Below are 18,251 nucleotides of genomic sequence, written 5' to 3'. Positions count from 1 at the left end.
TTAGGTCTTAGGTCTTTTAGTATGTTTTGAGTTTATTTTTGTATATGGTATTAGAGAATATACTAATTTTATTTTTTTATCTGTAGCTGTCCAGTTTTGCCAGCACCACTTGTTAAAGAGACAGTTTTTTTGTTGTAGATTAATTGATCATAAATGCATGGGTTTATTTCTGGGCTTTCTGTCCTGTCCCACTGATCTGTGTGTCAGCTTTTATGTCATTACCATTCTGTCTTGATGACTGTAGCCTTGTAGTGTAGTCTGAAGTCAGGGAGTGTGATTCCTCCCTCTTGCTCTCTTCTTTTTTTTTTTTTTCAAGATTATTTTGGCTATTCAGGGTCTCTTGTATTTCCATTTAAATTTAAAACTTTTTGTTCTAGTTCTGTCAAAAATGCCATTGGTATTTTGATAGGAATTGCATTGACTCTATAGAGTGCCTTGGCTAGTATGGTAATTTTAACAATATTAATTCTTTTAATTCAAGATCATGAAATATCTTCCATCTATTTGTGTCATCTTCAATTTCTTTCATCAGTGTTTTCAGAATACATGTGTTTTGCCTCCTTGGGTAAGTTTATTCCTAGGTACTTTTTTCTTCTTTTTGATGTGATGGTAAATGGAATTGCTCCTGAGTTTCTCTTTCTAATGGTTTGTTATTAATGTATATAAATGCAACAGATTTCTGTATATTAATTTTGTATCATACAGCTTTACCAAATTAATTGACCAACTCTAATAGTTTTCTGATGGAATCTTTAGGATTTTCTATGTAAAGTATCATGTCATTTGCAAACAGCAGCAGTTTTATTTCTTCATTTCCAAATTGGATTTCTTTTACTTTTCTTCTCTGATTGCTGTGGCTAGAGTGGTGAGAGTGGAAATCCCTGTTTTGTTTCTGATCTTGGAGGAAATGCTTTCAGCTTTTTAACGGTGAGTATGATGTTAGCAGTGGATTTATTATATATGGCCTTTATTAGTTTGAGGTAGATTCCTTCCATACCAACTTTCTGGAGAGTTTTTTGTTGTAAATGGATGTTGAACTTTATTAAAAGCTTTTTTCTGTATCTATTGAGATGATCATATGATTTTTATTGTTCAATTTGTATCATTTTTTAGATTCAGTATATAAGTGATATTATATGATATTTGTCTTTCTCTGTCTGACTTACTTCCCTTAGTATGATAATCTCTAAGTCCCTCCACGTTGCTGTAGATGGCATTATTTCATTCTTTTTAATGGGCAAGTGATATTCTATTGTATATATATACTTTATCTTCTTTATCTACTCATCTATCAGTGGACATTTAGGTTGCTTCCATGTCTTGACTATTGAAAACAGTTAAGCCTGCAATTAAGCCCTGCTGGCCGTCAAAGCCAAAGACTCCGAAGACCTGTCTTCCCAATGCCAGACCCCCAGACTGGGGAGCCTGACATGGGCTCAGAACTCTCACTCCTGTGTGAGAACTTCTGCAATATAATTGTTCTTCAGTTTGCGGGTCAGTCACCATGGGATTAGGTTAGATCCTGAGTCTGCCCATCCTACCCATCTCATTGTGGTCGCTTCTTTACGTCTTCAGCAGTAGAAGATCTTTTCTGGTAGGTTCCAGTAGTTTTCTCCGATGGTTGTTCTGCAGACAGTTGTACTTTTGGTGTACTTGTGAGAGGAAGTGAACTCAGGGTCTTTCTACTTTGCCCTCTTGTCTGCTCTTCACCATGTGCTTTTTATTCATGGCACTGAACAGGTAAGTTGCAGTTCTAACTTTTAAGTATTTGTCTTTTGGTTTCCTTTGTCTCCCTGTTATCAAAGCTAAATAATGCTTAGACATGCCTGGGCTTTTTTGGTTGTTATTGTTCACTATTGTATCCCCAGCATGTAGCACATGTTCCTTAGAGACTACATATTGTAATGCCCCCATTTAATACAGGACAAAGCCCAGGCTTAAAGAGTCAAAGGGTTTCCCTGAGATGACATCCTGAATAGCAGGCTCAGTACCAGTTCTGGGCTCCTCAAGCCCTACCTGAGGCTTTCCCACTGTTCGCCACCACATCTTTTATTGTAGGATGAGCCCCCAAGAAAAATCTTCATGTGAGCTTGCAATGTGAGAGATTCAGAGGTGCAGAAACTGATAGTTGCTCCAAATATCCATTACTTCTATCACACAATTCCGAGAGTTTTAGGCAAGAAAAAGGATCCTTGTCCCAGCCTCCCTTAATGCTGTATGGCAGGATGTGATTAGACACTGGTCAGTGGAAGGTGAGCAGAAGTGATGTAACCAACTCCTGGGTTGTGTATTTCCTCCTCTGCTTCTCTGGATGGAATGCTCTTGTGTCCGGGAGCCATTCAGAACCTCAAGGATGAAGTCATCTCTCTAGGGATGGGGAGCAGCAATTTAAAAGTATCTAATGCAGCCATGAAATTAAAAGATGCTTACTCCTTGGAAGAAAAGTTATGACCAACCTAGATAGCATATTCAAAAGCAGAGATATTACTTTGCCGACTAAGGTCCATCTAGTCAAGGCTATGGTTTTTCCAGCGGTCATGTATGGATGTGAGAGTTGGACTGTGAAGAAGGCTGAGTGCTGAAGAATTGATGCTTTTGAATTGTGCTGTTGGAGAAGACTCTTGAGGGTCCCTTGGACTCCAAGGAGATCCAACCAGTCCATTCTGAAGGAGATCAACCCTGGGATTTCTTTGGAAGGAATGATGCTAAAGCTGAAACTCCAGTACTTTGGCCACCTCATGTGAAGAGTTGACTCCTTGGAAAAGACTCTGATGCTGGGAGGGATTGGGGCCAGGAGGAGAAGGAGATGACAGAGGATGAGATGGCTGGATAGCATCACTGACTCGATGGACGTGAGTCTGAGTGAACTCCGGGAGTTGGTGATGGACAGGGAGGCCTGGCGTGCTGCGATTCATGGGGTCGCAAAGAGTTGGGCACGACTGACTGAACTGAACTGAACTGAATGCCTTGAAGGCATCAGTCCAGTCCTATTAATAGTAACTCCTTTCTTGTTTAAGTCACTTTTTTTTTTTTTTTTTTTTTTTTGCGCTGCAATGTGTGGTGTGCAGTATCTTAATTCCCAGACCAGGGGTTGAACCCATGTCCCTGAATTGGAAGCTCAGAGTCTTAACCATTGGACCACCAGGGAAGTCCTTGAGTCACTTTTATAATGAATTTCTTTCTAGAGAAGCCCAAATAGCAAACTTAAAATACTTTAAAAGTCCTTTAAAAAAGTCTGCATTTCATGCTTTAGGAGTTCGTGATAATAGTGAGAGATTAATCTAAAGAAAGAGATCAGCCCTGGGATTTCTTTGGAAGGAATGATGCTAAAGCTGAAACTCCAGTACTTTGGCCACTTCATGTGAAGAGTTGACTCATTGGAAAAGGCTCTGATGCTGGGAGGGATTGTGGGCAGGAGGAGAAGGGGACGACAGAGGATGAGATGGCTGGATGGCATCACTGACTCGATGGACGTGAGTCTGAGTGAACTCCGGGAGTTGGTAATGGACAGGGAGGCCTGGCGTGCTGTGATTCATGGGGTCGCAAAGAGTTGGACATGACTGAGCGACTGAACTGAACTGAACTGAATCTAAAGAAGTGATACCAGATACGGAGGCAAACAGGCAAGCAGTCAAAGAAACAAAGTATGAGATACAATAAAATTGATCTAATCATGCTGAGATAAGAGAAGGTTCCAAGAAATAGCAACTGTGAGGAGGCTGTAAGACTTGTCATCAAATCTCATTTCCATCTTTTCCCTTCTCTCTGACCTGGGAGAAGACATCTCTGTGTCTCCCTCTCCTTCTGGCTCCTGGATGCCCTCAGTGAAAGGGAGACATTGACAGGTGATTGGATGGAAGGAGGAAAAAATCTGGGGATTTATTTTTTAGCATCTTGGCTTTCTCCTGCCAGGCTGAGTCGGCAGTGGTGATGTAACTCTTTCAAGGATGGAGCCCCTGTCTGGTGACCCTTTCAGACAGTCTCAATGACAGCTATAGCTAGAGCGCTCCCTGAGTTCTGGTAAATTCTTCCCTTGTCTATCAAGCCTAGTGATGTTAAGTCTCTCTTCTATTACTTTCCCCAGTGGAAAGAGGTCATCGTCCCATGTAACTTTCCCTAACCTGCTCAGATTAGTAAACTGTCAATTAAACTCTTTTTAACCATCACGTATTAGGCCATCTATTGTCTGCTGGAAGCCTGGGAGCTACAGAAAGGAAAAGCACATTTGAAAAGGAAGTAACACAAATGCCTGGGTTTTTCTCATAACTTTGGTTTGGGGATGCATGCATGTGCTCTACCTTGCTCTCTGAATTAAGGACAGAAGCAAATTTCTCATGGTGATAGGACATTTGAGTGGTTGAGGAGAGGAGAATGGGGATAAGGTCTTGATTCATCAAGGGGAACCATGTTGATTCATCAGTTCAGATCTTCAAGGTCAAGGCTGACAGTCTCTAAAGTTGCCAGGAGGAGGCTTCCTGTCTCCTGCCCTTTTCTGTTAACCCCATCCCCGCTGCCATGGCTTCCTGAATATTCCACCCCAGGTAGAGTTATGTGATTAGGCAGTAAGAGGAAAATCCCAACAGCGGCTTTGGAAATAAATACTCGATAAATGTACCGTTCCTCCTTTCTTCTTGCTGGAATTGCCAAGCTGGCCTGTGAGGAAGGGAAGAGTCTCATGGGATTGACAGTCTCTAGAGGATACTTCTCTGCCTTGGAGAGGTGCCAGCAGGAGGAAGGGTGAAGCCTGGTACCTGAATGAGACTTATCAAGGATGCTGTACCATCCCGTGATTTCCTGTATAGGGACCTGCTGGCAAATGAGAGTGTGGAGTTTTCTGAGTCATGACCCCTCATGAGATGTTACTCACCATTTGGTTCAGTCCTTCTCCTGTCTCTCAGTAATGGTTATACATTTGAAGAGTAAACGTATATTTTAATTTATATTTTTAATTTGTCAGTATTAACAATAGACTCGATTCTACATATGATACCCCATATAAGAGTCTCTATATAAGAATTAGAATCTGACTGAGATATGAGGAATTGTCAGAGTGAGAATTTAAAATAACTGTGATAAATGTTCTATGTATTCATTTTGGAGACTGAGAAGGTATTCTGTATGATACTAAAATGGTAGATGCATGATATTCTGCATTTGTCAAACTCATTGAACTTTGTAACACAAAGATTGAACCCTAATACTTTGGCCACCTCATGCGAAGAGTTGACTCATTGGAAAAGACCCTGATGGTCGAAGAGATTGGGGGCAGGAGGAGAAGGGGACGACAGAGGATGAGATGGCTGGATGGCATCACCAACTCGATGCATATGAGTTTGGGTGAACTCCGGAAGTTGGTGATGGACAGGGAGGCCTGGCGTGCTGCGATTCATGGGGTCACAAAGAGTCAGACACGACTGAACAACTGAACTGGACTGAACTGAATGTAAACTATGGAATTCAGTTAATACTATTGGCTCATCAGTTTCAGTAAATGTGCCTCATTAATGGAAAGTGTTGGTAAAAGGAGAAACTCTGTGGGGGAGTGGGGTGGGGAGAGGGAGTATATGGGAACCCCCTTTACTTTCTGCAAAATTCTTCTATAAATTTAAATGTGCTTTGAAATATAAAATCTATTATAGGCAAAACCACCAACTGGAAAAATATTTATAATACACATAACTCACAAAGGACTCATATTCAGCACATAGAAACTCCTACAAATATTGAAAAAGAGAGACACTTAATGAAAATGGGCAAAAGGTAAACAGACATTTCAAAGAAAAACAAGTAGTCAATAAGCACATGAAAAGATGTTCAATTTCTTAAGTCATTTGGGAAATGCAAATTAAAACATAATGAGATACCATGTCATACTCATCCGAATGGCTGAAACCCCAAAGACTGGTAGCACCATGCTTGTCAGGAAGTGTGCGCAAGAACGGAACGTCCGCACACCTCTGGTGGGGAGGGGAAATAGCACAACCGCTTAAGAAGAGTTCTACAGTTTCTCAGAAAGTTGCTCCATGAGACCCAGCAATTTCAGTTCAGGTTATTTTCCCAAGAAAAAATGAAAACCTATGTCCAAAAATGATTTGAATAAGGACGTTCACAGCAGCTTTATTCACAATAGTCAAAAGTGTAATACTCCACATATATCTATCAATATGAAAATAAACTGCAGACACCCATCCAATGAAGGAGACAAACGTTTGGTATGTGCAATGCAATGTCATAAGTAAATCCCCCAAATATTATGCTGAGTGAAGGAAGGCAGAAAGTGCATTGTATGAGTCAAAGTTCAGGCAGAAGTAATCTTTGGTGACAGCAGTAGACATGATGGTTGCCTCTGGGGCAGGAGAAATGACTGAGAGGGACACAAAGGATCTTCCAGAGGTGATGGAAATGTGTTATGTTTTGATGGGAGCTTTTTGTTACATGGGTGCATATTTATTTATTAAAAAAATTTTTTTATTAGAGTATAGTTGACTTACAATATTGTGTTAGTTTCTTCTGTACAGAAAAGTGAATCAGTTATGCTTGCATGTATAGCCCCTCTTTTTTAGATTCTTTTCCCATATAGATCATTGCAGAGTATTGAGTAAATTTCCCTATACTTATTATCTATTTTGTATACATTGAAGTGTATCTATGTCAATCACATGGGTGTGTATTATTGCAAAACTCATTGAACTGTATCCACTAATGATCTGTGCAATCACTCTGCCTTAATTATACTTCATTTAATAATTATTGAAAGATGCAACATTTAAGCTGAGATTACTAAAATCAGTGCTGTGAGCTCTTTGAAATGGAAGGTAAATCTGACACAGATCCTGTTCTTGGAGAACAGAGTCTAGTTAAGATGCATTGGAAACGTGCAGGAAGGATTCGTGAGCTCCAGGGCAAAGATGAAGGAGTAGGAGTGAGAAGGCGTGCATGTCGGATTCTACTGGATGGTATATAGAAGGAAACCACAGGAAGATGACCCACCTCAAACCCCAGATGTGCTTTATTATAGATTTACTGGTTGTAAAACTTCATGCTTGAAAAAATTGAAAATGGTGAAAGCAACAACAAACTTAAAGATGGGATTCAAATCTGGTAAATGGAGATTTAACACAGGCTGGACTTTAAAATTCATCATTTGTTTTCATTCATTAAGTCATTTATTCATTAAACATTTATTCAGTTTGGGAGTCATTCTGAGGCCTGGCAAAATCAGACTACTCTTTGGGGCTGGATGGAAATTGAATTCTTTTCATTGTATAAAAACTGATTGTAAGAAAGTAACAGATTGTAAGAAAGTAACAGATTGTAAGAAAGTAACAGATTGTAAGAAACTGGTGAAAAATGTCATGTTTAATCCCTACTAAGTGCAGTGACCAAAGAAATTTAAGACCTTTCATGCACTGCGTTCAATTTCTGATGAAGGTGGGATTATTCATAAGTGGAAATAGTCCTGGAACCCAGAGCTGGCGAAGCTCCCATGGGGTGGGGTGAAGACCCCTGGGTAAGACAGTCCAGAATACACACACACAGTGCTTGTGCGACGGCCCCGACTCCTTAATCCTCACAACCCAGATGATTTGTTTAATCGTTTTACAGTCAGGGTGGGTCCAGAGGCTGAGAGAACCTAAGAGATCCTCCCAAAGTAATAGAAAGAAAGTTGTCGCTCAAAGCCACAGTGTGTCTGACCAAGGCAGAGACTCTGAATCAGGACACCAGACTGTGTCCCAGCTCCAGGGTTGCCTGAGGAAGGGAGCTTTCGCTTTCACCCTCTTCTGATCCGTCCTCCAAGGCCCGCTGGAGCACCACCTTGAGGGTCTGCCGCCCTCGCTTCCTTGTCTGCCTTTGCCTGAAGGAGCCCACAAAGAAGTAAATAATGGGGTTGATGGAGCTGTTGATGCAGGACAAACCAAAGACAACCAGGCAGTTGTGACAGGGGATGGCAAACAAATCATCCTGAATCCAGATTAAGAGGAACCAGAGGATGCCGTAGGGCAGGCCGCAGAGCAGGAAGGCCAGCACTGTGAGCACGATGGTCACATAGAGCCTGGTCAGCTGCACGCGCTGGGACTTACACAGGATCCTGAGCAGCAGGGCCAGGCTGGACCCAGCGAGGAGCCCAAATAAGAACATCACCCACCCGGCAGTGATGAAATCAAACACCTGACACCAAAGATGGCTAAAATCCGTTAAGAGGAAGCCACAGTACTGCCCCTCCAGGATACTCAGCAGCAGGGCCAGGGCCCAGAGCACGGTGCACACGATGGTTGATAAGTGTGTGGGGCGGTGGCAGCGGTACCAGACGGGCCACAGGACGGACATGCAGCGCTCAGTGCTAATGGCGCTGAGCAGGCTCAGGCCTGCCAGGTAGGCGAAGGTCATCACAGTGGTGAAAAAGGTGGGGATGGGGCTGGCGCTGCAGCAGGCGATGAGGGCCTCCAGGGAATCTACAACTTGGCAGCAGAGGCACAGGAAGTCGGCTGCCGCCAGGTTGAGGATATAGACGGTGAAGGCATTCCTGCGCAAGTGAAAGCCCAGGAGCCAGAGCACAACCGCGTTTCCTGCCAGTCCTCCCAGGGCAATGACGGCCGTCAGCAGGAACAAGGTCGTGGTCATCGTGCTGAAAGTTGGAGGATGGGCCTCGTCAGTGTGATTCATGGGTGTGAATTCTGTCTCCCAGGCTGCGATGGTTGGATCCAAGCTCAGAAACCCTCCGCTGGTGTTCCTGGGAACACAAAGACGTGAAAGCACCTACTGTGTGATCATCCATTCTCACAGCCACCCTGCAAGGTGGGAGTTACTGTCCCTGTGTCACAGAGGAGGGAACTGGAGGCTTGCAGAGATTCAGATACTTACTGCAGTCCACACAGCCCTGAGACCTGGAATATTTAAACCCCGTTCTCTCTGACTCAGAAACAATACCTGGAGCTGACTATGGCTTAGATCATGAGCTCTTCATTGCAAAATTCAGGCTTAAACTAAACAAAGTAAGGCAAACCACTAGGCCATTCAGGTATGACCTAAATCAAATCTCTTATGATTACACAGGGGAGGTCATGAACAGATTCAAGGGATCAGATCTGATAGAATGCCTAAATAACTATGGACGGAGGTTTGTAACAATGTACAGGAATCAGTGACCAAAACCATCCCAAAGAAAAAGAAATGCAAGAAGGCAAAATGGTTGTCTGAGGAGGCCTTACAAACATCTGAGGAAAGGAGAGAAGTGAAAGGCAAGAGAGAAAGGGAGAGATATACCCAACTGAGTGCAGTATTCCAGAGAATAGAAAGGAGGCCTTCTTAAATGAAAAATGCAAAGAAACAGAGAAAAACAATAGAATGGAAAAGATTACAGATCTCTTCAAGAAAATGAGAGACATCAAGGGAACATTTCATGCAGGGATGGGCATGATAAAGAACAGAAACGGTGAGGACCTAACAGAAGCAGAAGAGACTACGAAGACTTGGCAGGAATACACAGAAGGACTGTACAAAAAACGGCTTCATGACCCAGGTAACCATGCTGGTGTGGTCACTCACCTAGAGCCAGACATCCTGGAGTGTGAAGGCAAGTGGGGCTCAGGAAGCATCACTATGAACAAAGCTAGTGGAGGTGACGGAATTCCAGCTCAGCTATTTCAAATCCTAAAAGATGATGCTGTTAAGTGCTGCACTTGATATGCCAGCAAATTTGGAAAACTCAGCAGTGGCCACAGGACTGGAAAATGTCAGTTTTGATTCCAATCCCAAAGAGAGGCAATGCCAAAGAGTGTTTAAACTATTGCACAATTGTGCTAATTTCACATGCTAGGAAGGTTATGCTCAAAATCCTTCAAGCTAGGCTTCCGCAGTACATAACTGAGAACTTCCAGATGTACAAGGTTTAGAAAACACAGAGGAACCAGAGACCAAATTACCAACATTGGCTGGATCATAGGGAAAGAAAGGGAATTTGAGAAAAACATCTACTTCTGCTTCATTGACTACACGAAAGCCTTTGACTGTGTGGATCACAACAAACTGGAAAATTCTTAGAGATGGGAATACCAGACCACCTTACCTGCCTCCTGAGAAACCTGTATGCAGGTCAAGAAGCAACAGTAAGAACCAGACATGGAACAAGTGATTGGTTTAAAATTGAGACAGGAGTACAACAAGGGCTGTATATTGTCACCTTGCTTATTTAGCTTAAGCAAAGTACATCATGTGAAATGCTGGGCTGGATGAAGCACAAGCTGGAATCAAGATTGTCAGGAGAAATATCAACAACCTCAAATATGCAAATGATACTACTCTAATGGCAGAAAGTGAAGAGGAACTAAAGAACCTCTTGATGAGGGTAAAGAAGGAGAGTGAAAAAGCCGACTTAAAACTCAGCATTCAAAAAACTAAGATAATAGCATCTGAGCCCATCTCTTCATGGCAAACAGAAGGGGAAAAAGTGGAAGCAGTGGCAGATTTTCCTTTTCTTGGGCTCCAAAATCACTGCAGATGGTGACTTCAGCCATGAAACTAAAAGACATTTGTTCTTTGGAAAAAAGCTATAACCAACCTAGACAGCATATTAAAAACAGAGACATCAATTTGCTGACAGAGGTCCATATACTCAAAGCTATGGTCTTTCCTGTGGTCACATATGGATGTTAAGAGTTGGACCATAAAGAAGCCTGAGTGCCAAAGAATTGATGCTTTTGAACTGTGGTGTTGGAGAAGACTCTTGAGAGTCTCTTGGACAGCAAGGAGATCAAACCAGTCCATCCTAAAGGAAATCAACCCTGAATATTCATTTCATGGACTGATGTTGAAGCTGAAACTCCAATACTTTGGCCCCCCGATGCGAAGACTGACTCATTGGAAAGACCCTGATGCTGGGAAAGGTTGAAAGCAAAAAAAGAAAGGGGTGGCAGAGGATGAGCTGGTTAGATAGCAATCACCAACTCATGGACATGAGTTTGAGCAAACTCAGGGAGATAGCGAAGGGCAGGGAAGCCTGAAGTGCTGCAGTCCATGGGGGCGCAAAGAGTCGGACACGACTTAGCGACTGAGCAACAGCGACTCTCTGACTCTATTGCCTGGGCTCTCTGCTGCAACACGGCCCTGTAATGACATGAGAATGTCCCCTCCAGTCAGCCTCCCAGGCCATGTCATGTCCGCAGAGAGGCAGGAGGAGAAAAGTATGGACAAATTATGTGACGGTGACCAAAGGACTCACTCTGAGCTCAGCGTTCCTTCTGCCTGGGACTGAGATAGCCTTCCAGGGCCAGGAAGTCATGCTCTGGGGGCCATCTTTGTGGCTAAGAGGAATGCACCCCCAAGGAAGAAAGGCGATCATGATTTAGGGTCATGAAGAGCTCTTGCTATGACAGGTGTGAGTGGGTCAGGAGGCCTCTTGAGCTAGAAATGGCCCCATGTGTGAGCTTTATAAGGACAGACAATGCTTTTCTCCATGCCTTGGTGTGTGTCCAGTGCCTAGCTCTGTGTGGTGGACACAGGTTATTCGCCCTTATTATGGATTGTTCTCTAGAGAAACCGAAATCGCAAACTGAAGATATTGGGCTGGCCAAAAGGTTCATTAGAGTTTTTCCATAAGATGGTATGGAAAACCTGAATGAATGTTTTGGCCAACTCAATACTTATTAGTACCTGTGTACCTCTACCTCAAAATAAAAACCCAATGAATACATTCTCAAGGCATTTCTGATGATGTGTGCACACTAAGTCACTTCATTTGTGTCCGACTATTTGTGACCCTGTGGACTGTAACCTGCCAGGTTCCTCTGTCCATGGAATTTTCCAGGCAAGAATACTGGAGTGGGTTGCTGTGCCCTTCTTCCTGACCCAGGGATCAAACCCGTGTCTCTTGTGTCTTTTGCATTAGCAGGTGAATTCCTTACCAAACGATAGGCAGCACCACCTGGAAAGCCTATCTCTGATGATGGTGAGAGATTATTCCAAAGAAGTGACACTAGATAGAGGCGCAGGCCAACAGTCAAAGAAACAAACGGAGGAGCCACCATGAGAAACTGACCCAGTCCCAGGACTGTGAGGAGGCCTTGGGAAGAGAGAGGTTTGCACCCTTGGCCGTCGTCTCCCTTCCTTCCTCTATACCCATCTCTGCATTCCGGGAGGAGAGGTACCAGTGCCTGGCTGATGGCCTCCCTCTCTCTCTGCCTCCCGTTTGCTTCCAGGGCCATGCTGACAGGAGGCTGGAGAGTGAGGAGGTGGAAGAGAGTGACTGGGGTTTTGAGCTCCCTGGCTGCCTCCCTGCCAGGCTGTGAGTTGGCAGTTGGCAGTGTTATGCTACTTGAGGACACAGCCCCTGTCTGGTGGCCCTTTTCTAAAACCACAGTGACAACTACAGCTCCAGCCAGAGCCACCCCCTGGGTTCTGCTAGCTTCTTCCTTTTCCCGATCAGGCCCAGCAATAGTAACAGCTCCCTATGAAGACTTGGTCTTGGTTGGGGGTGGGGGGCGAGGTTCAGCATCCTTTAGAAATATCCCTTAGCTGTGCCCACCTGCGTTAAATTCTAAATTACCATCTTAGATTATGACCTGTATTTTCTGCCAGATACAAGGATACAAGAAACAAAACAAACAAAATAAAATAACATTGACTAGCAAGCAAATCAGTGATGCCTGAGGTTATCAGCAGCAATTTAGCTTTTCAATGCCCCCATGCCACCTCCCTCCCTAAATTAGAATTCACAAAATATTTCTCTTCATAAACAGATTTGAATGTTTGGAGAGAAGAGGAGCATATAGGGAAGTGGAACTGAAGCAGAGGGAACCTACTTGACCCTGTTGGGCTCTCCCATAGTTCAAGCTACCAGCAGCCAAAGCTTCCATTGGGAGCTTCCTGTCTCCTGACTGTTGCTGATGGGTGGGCGCCTGTGCCCCCTGCCTGCTATCCCCCAGCATAAACTCATAAGAGTGTGGACTCAAGAGGAGACAGATCTGCCTTTGATCGGAGATAGTTCTTGAGCAAATTCTTACCTTGACATCATTCTTCTTGCTGGAGGTAGTGAGTAGAAAAGAAATAGCTTTGCTGGGATTGACAAATGGCAGAGAATGCTTTTCCACCTCTGGATGTGTGGCTGCCTGCAGGAGCGGGAGAGAAGCCTGGTGGCCCAGGGAGGTTTATCAAGATGCTGAAAGGCCCTGCGATTTCCTGCAGGAGGGGAACTGGCAAATGAGAGGTCCTGGAGATGAAAGAGACAAGAAAGCTCACGAGATGTTTTTTATTTGCCCTGATTCCAATCACTCTGCCTCTGTACCCATCCTGCCCTCTTTGGTCCCCCTCCCTGTGAGGAAGGGCTGTCCTAAAGCCTTTTGCTGCTTGCTGTGAGCCTGTGCAAGACACCGACCTACCAAGTAACATGAGTGTCTGTAGCTAAAGAATGGTTTGAAACATATATAATATCATATAAGAAACTAATCGCCAGTCCAGGTTTGATGCATGATACAGGATGCTTGGGGCTGGTGCACTGGGGTGACCCAGAGGGATGGTACAGGGAGGGAGGAGGGAGGGGGATTCAGGATGGGGAACACGTGTACACTGGTGGCGGATTCATGCTGATGTATGGCAAAACCAATACAATATTGTAAAGTACTTAGCCTCCAATTAAAATAAATAAATTTAAATTAAAAAAAAAAAAGAACGGTTTGCTTGGCATTCAAGGCCCTGCATGGCCTGGCTCACTTGATCTTTTAAAATTTCATCACAGAAGTAGTGACTGCACAGTAATTTTATTTCAAATGATACCAAGGTGCATAAAATTACTAGATTGGGCGCATTTAGGGTTGCGTGGCCATAGACTAAGGTGCAAACATGAAAAGTAACGTCTCTCCTAATCTCATTTCCCAGTCGCAACGAAGGCCAGTTTCCTTTCTTAATTCTTTTAGATGTTAATGTTACAGCTTTATATAGTTAAAAAAAAACACCTACATTTATATTTTTGATTTATGAATACTACAACAGGGTATACTGAGTTCCCTTATAAAAGATAAGGAATTCAGCATACCGCCTGTACTGTGTCGCCTTTCTCCCTCTACATCGTGATATTTGTTAGCTAGATTGTATTTCTTTTTTTATTAAAGGCTTTTTAAAAACAGCTTTTCTTTTTAGTTCTATATAGTTTATTTATTTAAAAGAAATAATTTACTTATTTAATTTTGGCTGTGCTAGGGCTTCGTTGCTGTGCAAGCTTTCCTCTAGTTGCAGTGAGCAGGGGCTGCTCTCTAGTTGCAGTGTGGAGGCTTCTCATCGTGGTGGTTTCTTTTGTTGCAGAGCATGGGTTCTGAGGCGTGTGGGCGTCAGTGGTTGCAGCTCCCAGGCTCTAGGGCGCAGGCTCAATAGTTGTGGCACACGGGCTTAGTTGCTCCACGGCATGCAAGATCTTCCTGGACCAGGGGTCGAACTCATGTCCCCAGGTTGGAAGGCAGATTCTTATCTACGGCACCACCAAGGAAATCCAGCTAGATTTTTTTTAGACTGTCTAGAGCCCAGCCAGTATTTTCAGTCTTAGCTCCTATGACTTCCTTTCATGTGCCCATCCTGCCTCCACATTGAGCTACTTGTGGTTTCCTTTGAAAACTTAACTATGAAGCATGTAAAGCAACCAGAGGCGTGTATTCACTCATCCATTCATTTACCCCGCACTGTTGTGTGCCTACGCTGTGCCAGGGCACTGTTTCAGGCATGAAGATGTGATGACGGTGATACACAAGACTGTGCCCCCTACATTCCAGAGGCGCTGGGGAGCTCATCCTTGGGAGTGAGTATTCGTGGAGAAGAGGTTTGAGACTCAACACTGGGGCCTCCAACCTCCAGAGACCCAGAAGGAGAGGAGGACTCAGCCAACACAGTAGTGAAAAGCAGCTACTGAAGGAGTAGTAAGCTAGGAAAGTATACCAGAGACAACGGAGAAGGTACTCTGGAAGATGCGAGTGAGCCACAGCATCAATCCTACCCAAGAGGATGACTAAGATGAAGTCCTGGCAGGCATGGTTCCAGGGGACGTTGAGGCTGGAAAATTGGAAGAACGTAGGTTTTGGGGAGAATGGTGTGATAGGAGGCCTGGACAACCTCAGAGAGTCGTCTTGAGACGCTACCGCAAAGACAGGTGGCTCAGAAAGGTGACTGGGGCAAAATCACTCTACAGAAAACAGTAGCTTTCCTAGGTGTGAAAAGAAGTGAGGAAAAAAAAAGAAAATGAAACCTCAGCCTCTTCTGGAGAGAAAAAGAAAGGAATGAGGACTGGTCAGCCCTACCAGATATTAGAACATACTTGAAAGCCTCGGTGAATACAGTGAGGTGTTAACATGAAAACAGGCAGACAGATTGAGGCAGCAGGACCGAGAGTCTCAGGAATCAAACGTACATGCATGTGGAATCCAGTATATGACAAAGGGGCCATTTTGAATGAGACTGGGTAGAGATAAAATAATAAAAATAATAAGTCAGCAAAAGTTACTGGGCAACTGAGAAGCCATCTAGAGTAAAATGCCTTAGGGATCATAGCTCATATTTACACCTTGTTAACTTTTTTTTTTAATTGGTGGATAATTGCTTTAAAGAATTTTGCTGTTTTCTATCAAACCACAACATGTATCAGTCATAGGTATACATATATCCCCTCCCTTTTGAGCCTCCCTCCCACCTCCCTCCCCCTCCCACCCCTCTAGGTTGATACAGAGCCCCTGTTTGAGTTCCCTGAGTTAACTTTAAAATGGATTGTGTATTTAAATATAAATAAGAGAAGCAAAAAGAGTCAGAAGAAAACATGGGAAAATTATTTGTGTGTGTGTTCAAAGAATTTTGTTTTAACTATAAATACTTTGGTATTCTCTGATTGGTAGGGGAGGAATAGTAATCCTTTTTTTAAAAAAAAAAAGTGAATTATAGTTGATTTACAATGTTGTGCCAATCTCTTCTGTACAGCAAAGTGACTCAGTTTATTTTCTTTTCCATTATGGTTTTAAACAAGGTATTGAATATAGTTCCCTGTGCTGTTCATTAGGACCTTGTTGTTTATCCATTCTAAATGTAATAGTTGGCATCTATCAATCCCAAATTCCTGGTCCATCCCTCTCACTTCTCCTCTCCCCCTTGGTGACCACAGGGAAATTCTTCTATAACTCTGGATTGGGGAAGATTTTCCTAAACATGACACAAAACTCAGAAATCTTGAATAAAAATTATTGAAAATTAAAAATAATTTTTCTTCATGGAAAAGGTCATTGTAAGTAAGTCAAACAGCAAACTGGGGAAAAGTATAATGCATAATTTTGGGCAAAATTATCTATTGTGTATGTCTGTATTTCTGACACATTACTGAGAGAATTTTCACAGCCTAGTAAGAAAATGACCAACTCAGTTCCTACAAAACCCATGTTTCTTAATCAAGCATGAGAAAAAATGTCATACTCATGATGATGAAGGTTCATTGAAACTCTACCAAGGTATCTTCACCTTCAGATTTTCAGATATTCTAAAGTTTGATACTTCGAGAGTGAGTAAGGAAAGTGGCACTCTTGTGTTCTTGGCACTCCCAGGCAAAACTTGGCCCCCAAAGGGAAGCTGCTTATCAGTTCAGTTCAGCAGTTCAGTTGTGTCTGACTCTTTGCGACTCCATGAATTGCAGCACGCCAGGCCTCCCTGTCCATCACCAGCTCCTGGAGTTCACTCAAACTCACGTCCATTGACTTGGTGATGCCATCCAGCCATCTCATCCTCTGTCATCCCCTTTTCCTCCTGCCCCCAATCCCTCCCAGGATCAGGGTTTTTTCCAGTGAGTCAACTCTTCGCATGAGATGGCCAAAGTACTGAAGTTTCAGCTGTGAAAAGAAGAGAAGTGAAAAGCAAAGGAGAAAAGGAAAGATATAAGCATCTGAATGCAGAGTTCCAAAGAATAGCAAGAAGAGATAAGAAAGCCTTCCTCAGTGATCAATGCAAAGGAATAGAGGAAAACAACAGAATGGGAAAGACTAGAGATCTCTTCAAGAAAGTACCAAGGGAACATTTCATGCAAAGATGGGCTCAATAAAGGACAGAAATGGTATGGACCTAACAGAAGCAGAAGATATTAAGAAGAGGTGGCAAGAATACACAGAAGAACTGTACAAAAAAGATCTTCACAACCCAGATAATCAAGATGGTGTGATCACTCACCTGGAGCCAGACATCCTGGAATATGAAGTCAAGTGGGCCTTAGAAAGCATCACTACAAACAAAGCTAGTGGAGGTGATGGAATTCCAGTTGAGCTATTTCAAATCCTGAAAGATGATGCTGTGAAAGTGTTGCACTCAATATGCCAGCAAATTTGGAAAACTCAGCAGTGGCCACAGGACTGGAAAAGGTCAGTTTTCATTCCAATCCCAAAGAAAGGCAATGTCAAAGAATGCTCAAACTACCGCACAATTGCACTCATCTCACACACTAGTAAAGTAATGCTTAAAATTCTCCAAGCCTGGCTTCAGCAATACGTGAACCGTGAATTTCCAGATGTTCAAGCTGGTTTTAGAAAAGGCAGAGGAACCAGAGATCAAATTGCCAATATCCACTGGATCATTGAAATAGCAAGAGAATTCCAGAAGTTGCTTATAAGACTTTACAAATCTATGCTGGCTAGAGATGTGGCTGAAACCCTAGGAACCTGGCCAATAGTCATTACAGTCACCAGCTTTGCAGGAACAGGTCTCTAAACCTTCTCACTGAAAAAGATTTATCAAAAGATGGGAGCAGAAGATGAAGTTATTTGCTACTGCCTAGAATGTCACTGGCTTTGCAGAAGATGTTTTTTTTCTAATTTGTCTGGAAGTAGGGTGCTGTCTCTGTAGTCACAGCCCTGCAGCTGGACACAAGTGTTGACCAGAGGGTTCTGTCTTAGCCCTCATTCCTTGCTTTGCCCTGTTCTTTGTTTGGTGCAGTGGACAAACTGTACAACTGTCTTTCCTCATGAACAACACCAGGACCTTTAAAGCTTTAACCTCGCTCCCCTTCTTCCCAATCAACTGTGCTCCAGTATTCCTCCCCTCCAAGACATTAAATATTTATTGAGAGTTTTAAATAGTGAATGTTTGTTCAAATGTATCCCCATAAAACTAGCGTATTTTTGCTCAACTTCTCATTTCACCCCTGGTGGCTCAGCAGTGAAGAATCTGTCTGCAATGCAGGAGACCCGGGTTTGATCCTTGGGTCAGGAAGATCCCCTGGAGAATGGAATGGCTACCCACTCCAGTATTCT

The 18,251-nt window shown here is 43.3% G+C and overlaps 1 protein-coding gene across 1 annotated transcript in view; it reads right to left on the bottom strand.

Moving 5' to 3' along the window:
- Positions 1-7,713: 7,713 nt before the first annotated feature.
- LOC138427280 (mas-related G-protein coupled receptor member X2-like) overlaps positions 7,714-18,251 on the bottom strand; it is a 63,269-nt gene continuing 52,731 nt past the window's right edge. Inside the window, exon 4 of the mRNA XM_069566626.2 lies at positions 7,714-8,731. Within this exon, the coding sequence (XP_069422727.2) occupies positions 7,714-8,731 (1,018 nt within the window). The remainder of the gene's footprint in view (positions 8,732-18,251) is intronic.

The sequence above is a fragment of the Ovis canadensis genome, chromosome 21 (genome assembly GCF_042477335.2).
Source record: "Ovis canadensis isolate MfBH-ARS-UI-01 breed Bighorn chromosome 21, ARS-UI_OviCan_v2, whole genome shotgun sequence".
Lineage (NCBI taxonomy): Eukaryota > Metazoa > Chordata > Mammalia > Artiodactyla > Bovidae > Ovis > Ovis canadensis.
Note: the sequence above shows the minus strand (reverse complement) of the source record. Positions and strands in the feature narration are given on the sequence as shown.